This window comes from Haplochromis burtoni, unplaced genomic scaffold, assembly GCF_018398535.1.
Source record: "Haplochromis burtoni strain Fernald_Lab_line unplaced genomic scaffold, NCSU_Asbu1 Contig_280, whole genome shotgun sequence".
Classification (NCBI taxonomy): Eukaryota; Metazoa; Chordata; class Actinopteri; order Cichliformes; family Cichlidae; genus Haplochromis; species Haplochromis burtoni.
Genome location: NW_024582641.1, coordinates 459,275 through 472,053, shown reverse-complemented (window position 1 = coordinate 472,053; position 12,779 = coordinate 459,275). Strand labels below are relative to the sequence as shown.

General features: G+C 40.7%; 1 protein-coding gene across 1 annotated transcript in view; it reads left to right on the top strand.

Annotated features, from left to right (window-relative positions):
• vwa8 (von Willebrand factor A domain containing 8) overlaps positions 1 to 12,779 on the top strand; it is an 82,581-nt gene that overhangs the window by 57,899 nt on the left and 11,903 nt on the right. Inside the window, exons 34-39 of the mRNA XM_005940046.3 lie at positions 2,629 to 2,780; positions 3,145 to 3,349; positions 3,439 to 3,520; positions 4,126 to 4,330; positions 11,356 to 11,464; positions 12,209 to 12,365. Of these exons, the coding sequence (XP_005940108.1) occupies positions 2,629 to 2,780; positions 3,145 to 3,349; positions 3,439 to 3,520; positions 4,126 to 4,330; positions 11,356 to 11,464; positions 12,209 to 12,365 (910 nt within the window). The remainder of the gene's footprint in view (positions 1 to 2,628; positions 2,781 to 3,144; positions 3,350 to 3,438; positions 3,521 to 4,125; positions 4,331 to 11,355; positions 11,465 to 12,208; positions 12,366 to 12,779) is intronic.

Below are 12,779 nucleotides of genomic sequence, written 5' to 3'. Positions count from 1 at the left end.
ACACACACACACACACACACACACACACACACACACACACACAGAGTCGAAATGAAAAATCTTACTTTTCTTGTCTTTATCATTCAAGCTTGGGACCTCTACCAGAGGTCCTTGAGCTTAATGGTCCTGCGCAGTATCTTAGCTTTAACTAGACTGGTGCTCTTCTGGACACAGATCTGATGTCGTTCCTGGGATGTTGTGGTCTATCACACCAGGCAAGATCCTTGGTGCTGGCTGTGCAAAGATACCCAGAGACAATCCAGCACATAACAACAGTGTCCAGGATGCTAGCAGGCAGGGCATACATGGAATAGCAGAACCAGGTAGCCTGTATAATATACAGGAATACCTGTGCTGAGTATGGCCTGTCCCAAGGTCAAAATGGAAAATGCCCCTTTGAGTTGTTGAGAACAACCGAGTTATGATCCTGTAGGACTTCCAGTTACAGACAGGCAAAGTGGTGGCGGCTAATCAACTGGACATAGTGGTGGTAGACAAGCAGAGGAAGAGGGCTGTAATGATAGATGTAATCTGTATTGACTAGTGGCCTTTAGCTCTGATGGCCACAAGACGTGTCTTCGGGGTTTTCGTGGTCATCATGATCCTGATGACCCTGACTGATGAAAGCCACAAGCCTAAACACGTCAGTCCAGCAACAAAGATATGTTCTCTACAAGTTTTGACTTCTTGTGGTCATAAATCTTAGAAAGCTGATGTCAGTAACTGGTGGACAAATATGCAAAACAACTTCAAGATGTTGTTCAATGCTAGCGTCTGGAGGCCAAATATGCACTTACTTTTTCCATTCAAGAATATCCGTTTATATTTTTATCAATAAATAATTGAAAAGCTAATAACTTGTGATGTTGCTCATGTAGATCACCTTTAACTTTTAGAGACTGTTTCAAAGTGTTTGCTTGTTTAAATATGTCAAATATCCACTTGTGGGATATACTGGGTTTTTTTCTCCAACATTATATTCATCACATTTTTAAATGGACTAAAAAAGCCACAAAGAAACTAAAAAGAACAAACAAACAAAGCGGGTCCTACTGCGCTTAAAAGGTTTGCACGTTTTGATCGTAATTAGTGAAATCTCTTTTGAAATAATCTTTGTACCGTACCATAATTCATTGATATATATATATACTTTAAAAACAGCACATGGGCAGCCAAAGTGCTGTACAGCAGAAATATAAAAAGTACAATAAATCAATAACAATAAATTAACAATGGCAGTTACTCACTGAGTCAAAAGCCAGCGGATAAAAATGAGTTTTTAACCTGGATTTAAAGACCAATACTGAAGTAGATTGCCTAATGTGACGAGGAAGAAGAAGAACTCTCAGTCTCCTCCAAGTTTCAGCCGCGATTTAGGAGCTGAGAGCAACAGCTGCTCAGCTGACCGGAGTAAACGAGGGGGGCTTCAGCAGATTGGACAAATATACAGGCGCCAAACTGTTTAAGGATTTACAATTTAAAATGATTTTAAATTGGAAGCCTTTGTAAGAAGGCCAGAACTGGAGTAATTTGCTCAAATTTTCTTTTACCAGTTAAAAACCGTGCTGCAGCATTATGCACCAGCTGCAGGTGTGACAGAGCACCCTGGCCAACCCCTATTAAAAGGGAGTTCCAGTAATCCAAGCGTGAGGTTATAAAAGAATGGATGACAGTTTCCAAGTCACGCCTGGAGAGAAGAGGCTTACCTCTGACAGACGTCTGAGGTAAAAGAATGAAGATTTCACCACGCCATTTACGTGGGCATCAAAACGAAGCGCACTGTCGATTTTTACCCCAAGATTAGTAACCGAGCTTTTCAGGGGTCAGAGCAGCAAAGTCAACATCTGGGGTACCAAAAGGACGATTGAGACCGAATAAAATTCCTTCAGTTTTCCGTTCGTTAAAATTTTAGAAATTTTGACTTAACATCGCTAAGACAATCAAGCAGGACTCCAACCGAGGAGCTGTCAGAGTGATTAAAAGATAGATAAAGCTGGCAATCGTCACCATATAGATGAAATGAAATTTTGTGTTTTCGGAAAATCGCACCTAATGGCACGGTATACAATGAAAACCGCAATCTCCCTATGTTTATTTAACAGATTTTCATGTTCTGCTGTATTGCTGTGTAGCAGTTCTTAAAGACCCAATTAACATGGAGACTGAAATAGAGAGAATTAAACTAATAACAGCTGTATTTCAGACCTCTAAGTTTATACATTAAATGGCCATAAGTTAAATACATTTTCAAATGTTTAGTCATTTGAAAGTCTATAGCTCATAGTTGTCACACTTCAGTGGATTGTATTCTTAAGAGGAAATGCGGGAGCTTCTTGACAGGTTTCTAAATGATGTCATTTCTGCATTCTTCACATGAAGTACAAAGATTGAGTAGAGTTGAGTTCAGAAGTAGGGCAATTGATTTCCCAAGGAGCGAGGGCTGTACTAATAAGCTTATAAAGAAATAAAAATTAATATTGAGCACGAGTGAGTTCAGCTTATTGATGTGACCCTCGACAACACTCAGTCCCAGTTTCCCCCAATGGACAAGTTGCTATTTCTTTCTTTTTCTCACTGCTTTCTTTCATGTTTCTGTTCCACCAAACTCATGCTGGTCCATCACTGCAGCCGAGTTGTCTATACCCCAGATGCTGTCATGTGAGCAGCTACCCAACGAGAACCTGAGTGCCGCTCTGAACCAGAAGATTGTTTCCCCTAACCGTGTGCTGGTTGACACAGATTCCTACGCGCGGCTCATCGTCGGCTTCCCAGATCTCATGGTGAGATTATGAGGGAATTTGGTGAAGAAATTTGTGTGACAATAATAATTCTTTTTCCAGTTTCCTGTCTTCTTTCTTTTTATGTTTCTACTAGAAGTAGAAATATCTAGTTTAACTCTATAGAGCTTGAAGGGAAGCGGGGTCATGTGGCGTTAACATTTTTTTGGAACCTATTTGAAAGTCAAAGCTAAGACAGGGCCTAGCTTTGAGTCTGTATGTTATCTGCCTGATTCATGTATGAAAAAATGAAAGCGTTAGAGAAGATGTTAATTGAAAACAAAGAGCATTGTGAGTGAGTTACTCTAATGCGTATGACCGATGGCTTAAGAGTGACGTTTTCCTTCGGATTTCTTCTCTTGATGAGTCACCTAATGAAGTGTACAGCTTTAAAAGACCCGTCAACCTATCAGCGATAAAGAGTGGTGACAGCGGGGCTCAAGCATTCTTCAGAGGAGGGCTTCGGAGCGCCACGGCCAAACAGGAGAATTGTGTCAGTCTGATCCCGGTCAATCAGGTGGTTCGAGCTCTTCCACCTAACAAAGTCCCCCTAAAAGAGCTGTACCCCAAAGGTCAGAGTTCACCTTACATAAAGGTTTTCAGGAAATATAAGTTTTGAAAGTTTTCAAAAGTTTAAAGATTAGTTTTCTTTGCCACGCAGACGTCACACCTCCAATGACAGCGGCATACCTGGAGGTGACTGATCTCAACTCCAAGAAGCTCAAATATATTCCTGTTCCAAGGTAAACCGCTGCTGTCTTACTACCTCACTACCTCATTCTGCAGTACTTTCAGAACAAGAATGTAACTTTACATCCTTTGGCTCCAGCTAGAGGTCAGTGACAGCATTGCACTATAAAAGAAAAAAAACCCAAAAGTGCTAATATATCTTCTCTGCATCTTACATGTGTTCAACCTTGGAAACTTGCAATTTTTTTAGAGGAGAAATTACGCTTTTTTCCCCCTAATTTTTGTCTCTTAGACAAATGGATACTCATATTTAACATGGACCAGGTTCCAAAAAAATTAACCCAGCATATGTGAAAATTGTCATTTCAAGTACACCACTCTGCCGGTAAGCGCAGAAGCCCCTCCCATCATCTATTTAAGAGGGGCAGCTTTAAAGGGTGGAAAGAGATAAAACATTTGTTTCAGAGGATGATCTGAAGGCCTGCCCCAAGGCCCAGTATAAGATCTGTACAGACCGTGAATAAATATCATTACTATAATTGCATAGGATCTGGAATAGAAAAGAGTGGAATAAAAACTCAATGGTCCCTGCTTATCTAAATCAACTTCTTTTTCTGTGTTCTGTGTTGTGACCTTTTCTTGTATCTGTAATTGGCAGGTCAATGACTGTGTCGCCCTACACCAACTGGGTGTCCAAGGTGTCAGAGTGTGATGTGCTGATAGCTGCTCTTGGTTCTGGAGGTGTCGTCACGGTAGATATGGGCGGGTACATCCGTCTCTGGGAGACAGGATTAGACACCTTGCAGCGCTCACTGATGGAATGGAGGAATATGATTGGCTCAGAGGATGGCAGACCCATACAGGTAATACAACAGAGTGTCTTTGAGCACATTACATGGCTCATTGATAAGTTTCTCTATAGAATTCCACAAAGTGGCAAATACAATGACTAGAAACGCTTGCAGCCTGCAGTTAATCTCCACACCACAGAGGGGCAGCACCTCTATTTTAAAGCAACTCTCCATTGGAAGTTGCTCTGCATGCTCGCCTCACTCTGGCAGAAGACATTAGCCGAAACATTTCTGTTTTTGTGCTAAAGGGAATATTTTCAGCTCCATAATTCACGACCCAGCTGTACCCAGGGTGGGTGGTTATGAATGGCTGGCTGTCGTGCTGATGATGCAATAGCTTTGACCCTTAGTGTAGGTCAGAACATTCAGACCAGAGCACTGAGACAGCATTGTTTAGGTGCCCACATGTGCACATAGACACAAACATTCTTGGCATATTGGAGTCGTCCACATGCAGAGAGCATTAGCTGCAGATCTGTGTTTGTCGCACCAGGCATGACGATAGAAGATGCAACATGGCCTGAAAAAATGGTAACAAGGAGACCAATCATGAAGTTGTATAATATCAGTGACAAATTTTTGGAGTCTGAGCTATCTGCATTGGTTGCTGTAAAACATATCACAAGGCTATCCCAAGCGTCTTTGTGTGAGATTATAGACTCGAAAACACCCATAGCTCACCGTTTCTGCCTGTTTCTGGTTTAGATTTGTCAATAGTCATATCTTCTTTGGTGGGTCACCTTGAGTCCACTGTAGGCTAGACTTGGACAGACTCTCCCTGTGCTCAGTCTCAGCAAACAGCATGGGCTCTACTGAGTTTGTTCACAGCCGCCTAAAAGGCTCTCTATATCTGCTTTGCCAAACAGTGTACATACTACGTTAGCTCTATATGGGCGTAGATGTTTGCACAGTATGTGCCAAGGACCTTGTTTTTATGACATGGTTATAGAGCATAACAAAATGGGTTCTGACTAAAGTGTGAAGTGGAAAAAAGAAGGAAATCTGTTCATGGTGGAGGTGGTTAACAGGTTTAATAAACAAAGCTCATGTCATGATGGCTTATTGCCTTTGTAATACTCATTAATACCTCTACTGTATACTTCTGGAAAAGCACGCAATGAGCTATGTGTGTGTGCCCAAGTAAGCGTGGCGCCTCCACACGTCGCTCTGACTTTGCTCCATTACAGTATAGCTGACATCATTCCTGCAGACAAAGATACATAGGAGACATCACTCATCATCTATCTGCACGCATGGTGCCAGATTGGTGTCTGCAGCTATCCTGCATATTGCAACCAGTTATAGTCACTCAACCTGACACTTAATTGTGTGATTTGTTGTTTTTACACTTCCCTGTTTTCGGCAGGTTTGGCCAGGTGCCACTTTTCCATCTACCTGGCCTTTCCCCACTGACACAAGCTCTTCAGTTTCACTCATATTCATGCATGCACATGCTTGCTCCCTCAAAGTTTAAAGCATCTGTAGAAGTGTCTACAGATGCTTTGTCCTACCTTAATGGACATATTTGTATGCTGTACCAGTTGTAAAGTATAGGGCCAAGTATGTTAATACAAGTCATAAAAATATGGCATGTTGAACTCTGAGACAAAGCTTTCTAACCACATTGCTCACTTCATAAATTAGTCGATCTTAATAATAGTTTCCGAAATCTCGTTATGCCCATCCATTCATGCATCCATCTATATGTTCATTTTACTGAAAAGCCATTGATTAATGGTGCAGTGTTTCCTACATGTAGATGCAAGTGCATAGTGGTTTCCACACGGGTCTTGCTTAATTTCAGGTCATTCAGAACCTGCACGCACACACACAACATAACACAGCTTCATCAATCTGCAGATACACTGAATCACTGAGACCTTTATATAACACACAGAATATTTTTGAACGTTCGTGTACGGGCACGCATTTATGCTGACACCCACACACTAGCGTGCACCCAGCATCACACTGGGACATGTATTTACTCAAGAAAAGGGCTGACCTCATGCACTATGTGTGACTGCATACACGCATTCAAAAGTGTGTATTCACACTTACACCATCGCTCTTATATCACTGTCTGTCTGTAGTGGTCTGAAGGGAGAATAAGAAATTTATGAGGCTATTTATCCTAGAAGACAAGGCGTGGACCGCAGATAAGAGACAGACAGAGACAGACAGAGACATATACTGGTAGAAAGCAAAAGAAAGAAAAAGGGAGGGGTAAAAACGTTGATTCCCACTGTCATTAAAAATGACGTTTTCTCCACTGACGCTGCCGTCCTTTTTCCCTTAATTCCTTCTTTTGGTTTGTGCCTGTCTCTCAGCGCTAAGGTGCCATCATTAGCTTACTGTTTATGAGTGGGACATGCAGCAACAGCAGCACACAAACACATTTATCCAAGATTTATGCAGTAATTTGACATCAACCATTCAGTTCTGTGGTGCTTCTTTAAACCCCAAATTGTGGTTACGGAGCGTAGTAATCTGTCTTTTGTTTGGAGCAGGAAATTCAAAATTACTTTAGCATGAGACAAGCACCAATCAAGCACGCTGTCCAAACATACCCAGACTCTGTGGAGAAATAAATGAAAATTGGCATCAATGCAGGTATTATAAGGTATTTACAGTTCAGCATGTTCTTCAAAGGTGTTTTCCTGCTCTTACGGAGCTGCTTGAACTGCATCAAAGCTTTGCCTTAAGCGTGATACAATCTTGGAATATTCATTCTAATCTAAGCAAACATCTCTACGCATGAAGCATTCAACTCTTAATTTCATTCATTACAGTGTGTGGTTTTATCAGTTTCGCGTGACTGGTAAGAATCATCCATCCTTAAATCCTTTTATGCTAAAGACGCCAGTATTAAAAAAAAACAAAAAAGCGAGGGTTTTAATTCAATTGTGTGTCATTGTTTAAATCAGTGGTGTCAAACAGAAGGCCTGGGGGCCAAATTAGCCCGACAGAGACTCCCAATATCTTAAAATCCCACTGGACGGCTTTGGAAAATGTGAAGAAGGGCATATGTTTGGGACTTTATTTTACAGTTTTTCCTACTGATCTATTTGTCTATACAGAGAAAAAGAAGAAGCAAAAACTGTGTTTTCTTATTACAAGACATTTTGGGAAATGAGGTACTTTTTATGTAATTTTACAGATCTATTAATTACAATTTAGTCCCAAAAAGTCATCCTGACAGATTTCTTTCATTTACTACAGCAGAATTTCTTCATCGTGTTGAAAAACTGAGATGTACTGTGGATTAAATATTGTGTTATTTTTTTTTCATATGAACATAAGTAAGAGATTCCATATGTGTTTAAGCTTCTGTACTTCATATCTGGTTATAAACTTTATAAAATCTGTTATTTTAAACATGCTCAAGAGGTGCAGTTCAGTGGCTCGGAAATCTGGAGGTAAAGCAATGCCCCAACGACCTTCTAATCCATTCAAATGGAGGAATTATAAAAAAGAGAATGTACAGTTTTATATGAAGTGTGAAATGATGCATAGAGGTTAAAACCATTTTTTCAGTGAATTTTAACATGAAAGTCCATGTTTTTTTCACCTTTCCATGACATCTATTTTTCAGCCTGGGAGGTCATCGGTTGTGTTTTTCAAAGACAATGAGCATTCAGTTGCTGTAGCAAGATCTACTGGAACAGTTATAGTTTAGCCAACATTAGCTGTGTCTGAAATCACTCATTTACTAATCCTGGTATAATAGACAGCCGATAGTTCACTCAAAGCTGAACAGTAACTGACATAATGAACACACGCTTGCACATTGTGTCATTACCATAGGCTGTTCAGACTTTAACAATCATTCTGGAAACTCTAAATTCAGCACATTTGTGAGACTGTAAGTACATTTTTCTTTTCTCTTCTTTTCTGTTCTGTCGTTCCAGTTTTAAGGGCACTACACGGATAAGTTCTCATCCTTAATTAAGACATTCTAATCAGTTGATGCAAATTATATGTAACACACCAACAGGGAATGATTTTAGACATGACCTTTTATTACAGCTAAAGATGATACATATATTTTTGTGTGCATAAATATCTTTTATGGAATTAAAGGAGAACAATTTGTGTTAATACATCAAAATATAGCTTTTATAATGGATTTTATATTAGATTAGAACTCAACACTAGTTGAGTTCTAAGAACTCAACCCTTTTCCTGGTTTGACAGAGTCAGATTAGAGTGCATTAGCAGTGTGGTGATACATTCATAATTATGCTGCAACGCAGAGAGAGTGTTATATCTATATACAGTGTGATGACAAGGGTGAATTACTGAAATAAGCCGACGCTGAGAAAATCCCATAGCTCAACTTCCTCTGTGAATGACAGGCACAAAATGAGCATCGGGGACCAGGTGATGTTAACCTGATGGAGATGGTGCTAGGTTGGTGGCACTAACTTTTATCGAGTGATTGTAATCTCATTCAAAAACACTTGTATAGCAACTGTAAGCCTTAAAGTCATATTCCTGTGGATCAGGTGCACACACCCACTCCTCAACATGACAGCTGTGTGCAGCACAGCTCATGTTATGCAGAGGTTTCTGAGAGGCACGTTAGTGTGTAATCAGAGATCAGTTACAGTGGTGGAGGTGAGCTCTTGTTATTGACCAAGGTCTCACTACTTACTCAGGTTAACACTAGTTTCTTCTTAATTTTTTTTAAAGACATTTTTACTGTCGGCCAGTATAGGCAATCCTCATGTCAGTCTGTTGTGTAAGGCAGCCCACACAGCTGGAGTTCTGCTGTGATTGTGCCTCACTCTTTGAGTCTGTGTCTATTTGTAGGAAAGGAGAGTGTTTAAAGTTGTGTTTTGCATGTATGGCTTGATTAGCTATTTATCAATGAAAAATCAAAAACATTGGTCCAGTCACGCATGTTGTTGTCCAACTGTAATCAAGCGCATCAAGCTAAGTACCATAACATGGCTTTAAATAGCCAGGCCTCAATTGTTTTCTGCAACCTTTGAGGCTGGTCTTGGCAAGGCTACACATCAGCATCAACATGAAAAAGCATCATTTTGGCTCCAGTGATTGGTTTGGGGACATCTCCCCTTGGGAAAAGGAAAAAGTGAATAAAATATTTTGATCTTTATTTGTTTTGTTTTTTTAAAGATATTCTCCCGGGTTTGTTCATTTGTCACTATGTTACTCATATGTGAACTCATAACTTCACAGTATGCTACGTATGAAAATTGGGACTGATGAGTAGACGTGGTAGAGGTGGATGGTTTGAAGCAGCAGGCAGAGAGACATTTCACAGATGGTGATGGGAGCTAAAATAGGCTGCCAAACTTAGAGGGTGTGTTTGTGATGTGATGTGAAGAGAGGGTCAGGTTATGTGTGTGTGACGCAGAGCAACTCCAGTTGTCTGCCCGAACTAGCTCGCAGGGTTCCCTCCATCTGTGCTCTCACGTTGTAATGGTGACACATGCTCTACATTACCTCCAGTCTCCCTCTGTCGTATTATTTTAAGACTGACGAGTGACTTTGTCTGCAATAAAATAATATCAGAAATGTCAAATCTACTTTTAGACACACTTTAACAGTTAGTTGTCTTAAATTTAAAATTGGAATTTATTATACATTCTGTATACATTCTTTCTAATGGCCAGCAGGGGCGATTCATCTGGTTGCATTTGTATAGACTGTGGAAAAATGACTCTCATTTTGTGAATTTAGCAGACACTTTGAAGATGAGTTCATGGTCTTAATCGCTATTTTCAGTTCTTATTGAAAGCAACTTGATGTTCATTTTAAACTATGCTCCCCATTGGTGTCTCAAAGGTTGACAACACAGGATATGATTTAGAAGGACCTTATATTGTGATCAACAAGCTGCTGCTGTGTAAGTCGTGTTTAGAGGTGCAGCTTGATTTAAAACGTTAATGTGAATCTGTTCAAGGATCCAAACATCTGTTGTCTGTCTGGTAAATCCCGTCATCAATAATAGAGCCTCTGTTTAAGCTCAGTACCACAATGGGCATTATCTTGTCCGTATAATCTGACTTGCTGTGTATCAGACTGGTGCTCCTAATCTGAACTAAATATAGAGAGCACTGCTGATCCAGCAGCTTCGTGCAGGTGTGGGAACAGAGCCTGAGCTCTGAGCTCCTCTGTGTGTCAGTGTGATGCGTGGACACTGGGTGAGGACGGGGAGGGGAGGGGTCCTTTTCAGCAAACTGCCGCTCCCTTCAGATAAGTCTCTGTTAACTGCTCAGACCACAAGAAACCAATAAAAAAATCAACAGCAGAAAAGATAATAACTTGAACATACACACAGCGCTTTCCACAGTTTACAAGAGAGCTTCTTCCCCCCACAGATACCATTTGAATTCCTGCAATATGTAAGAATGCAGCTGAACCACAGGGGATACACTTAATCTCCCACTGAACTACCCATTTCTCTCTCAGTCCTTCAAGCGTGCCAGACTCTGGCCTGCTGCCCTGCCTCAGAGTGAGAGGCAGCATGCTGATTTTGGCTCTGATGGTGCCATTGAGATGGACCTAAAAAAGCAAAGTTTTAACCTCTGTGTCTCCTTCCCTCCGTCTATTATCCCCCCTGCAGAGAAAGACAGAGCTTATTCTGTCCATTCTACTAAGACCTCACTACTAAATGATAGAGACTCCTTTAATTCTAATAATGCTTTGACTGATAATGCTATGTAAATGACTGTTTGGTTGTGTATGGCCCTCACATACTAGTTCAGTGCATCATGACATTGCAGAGAAAGGTTTTAGAGAAATGATCTGGGCTTATCAAGAAATGATGGCTGATCTCAAACCGGATTACATTAGGTGCTATTTGAACACACATACTTAGATTCTTTTTCATAATATGGATACATTTTTAGCTTGTCAGTTCAATTTACTCTAAAATAATAGAAATACCGAATTATTCTTTTGTGCATTTTTGTTATTTTGTATCAAAAAATGAGCATGTTTTTGTTGGATGTTTATGGCATTTTTATGACATCACCACATGGCTTCCCTTCATCCTATCCTTGCAGATCACCATCCAGAGGGACAGTGGCCTGGATGTCAGCGCCCCGAAACATGGCAAGATCGACCCCCACAATGCTCCTCATGTCGGGGGTAACCAGTGGGCGGGAGGCACAGGTAACAGTTGTTTCTGACCACATTGTAACATGCATGAAATAAAAAAATCCATGTGTCCAAATATATCTACAGACCCTTCTATAAACCCATTGCCATAACTTGTAATGTAACCTATTAATATGTCCCTAGTATTGTAACTACATGCATGACACGTACACATTTTCGACTCTTTCTTCTGCTAACTTTTTTTTTTTAATTTGACTGGAAGAGAATGGATCCCCTTGAAGTGAGAAACTCCACCACCAACTAGTGTTTTGGCAGCAAAATTGCTGAACTTGGTTAGTCTGCATCATAGACACAACATAGATTATGTATCGTCATCTCAGGCACAAATCTCTGGCTGTGGAGATAGAAGCCTCACCCAGCTGCTGTTCAAACCCGTTTATGATGGCAACCAATCTGAACAAAGCTGAAATGGCTTCTTTCAGTCAGAGGCCTAGTATAAGATAAAGAGGCACAGACAACTCCAAAATAAAAATGTCAAGCTTGTTAGCAGCATTATAGGTCCTTTTGATAGTCAGAAGATGTGGTCAAATTTAGAAGGCAGCAGGAAAAATCTTCATCAGTCGTAGTGGTGAAACAGTCAGTTAATGTATCGTCTGTCAACAGAAAATTAACCACTTTTATATAGTCAGTTATAATGATAATGATCTGTTTTACATTTGTGAGGTATGGCAATGCTTTTGTGTCAACGTTTATTAATGACAAAAGCTTTTGTAACAGTTTGAATCACTTTCTCTACAGGTGGCAGAGACACAGCAGGGCTGGGTGGCAAGGGAGGCCCCTATCGTCTGGATGCAGGGCATAAGGTCTATCAGGTTTCACAGGTGGAGAAGGATGCGGTTCCTGAAGAGGTCCGTAAGGCAGCCCGAGAAATGGCTGAAAAGGCCTTCAAAGAAAGGTAATATGCATGAAATGCATGCTAAAAATAGCTGTGCGGTGTTGGAAAGCACGCTTGATCTTTAACCATATCCAAATAGAGTTAACGCCACAGGTGCAACACCATGGAGAGGTGTGCAGACTTTTTTTGTTAGTTTTTTGTTCACTGATTGTTGCAAAAAAACAACAACTGAAGTGTCTGAGGTGAATAATGTAATGTGATGTGAACCAGATGTGTGTGAACAATACGCATGTGTGGGCCATCTGCCACCCCAGGTATGGTGCTCCAAACAACTCCAGGGTGCTCTGTCCCAGCTGGATGGTAAAGCACAGTGGTAGATCCCACTGGGCGACCTGTGTGTGTGTGTGTGTGTGTGTGTGTGTGTGTGTGTGTGTGTGTGTGTGTGTGTGTGTGTGTGTGTGTGTGTGTGTGTGT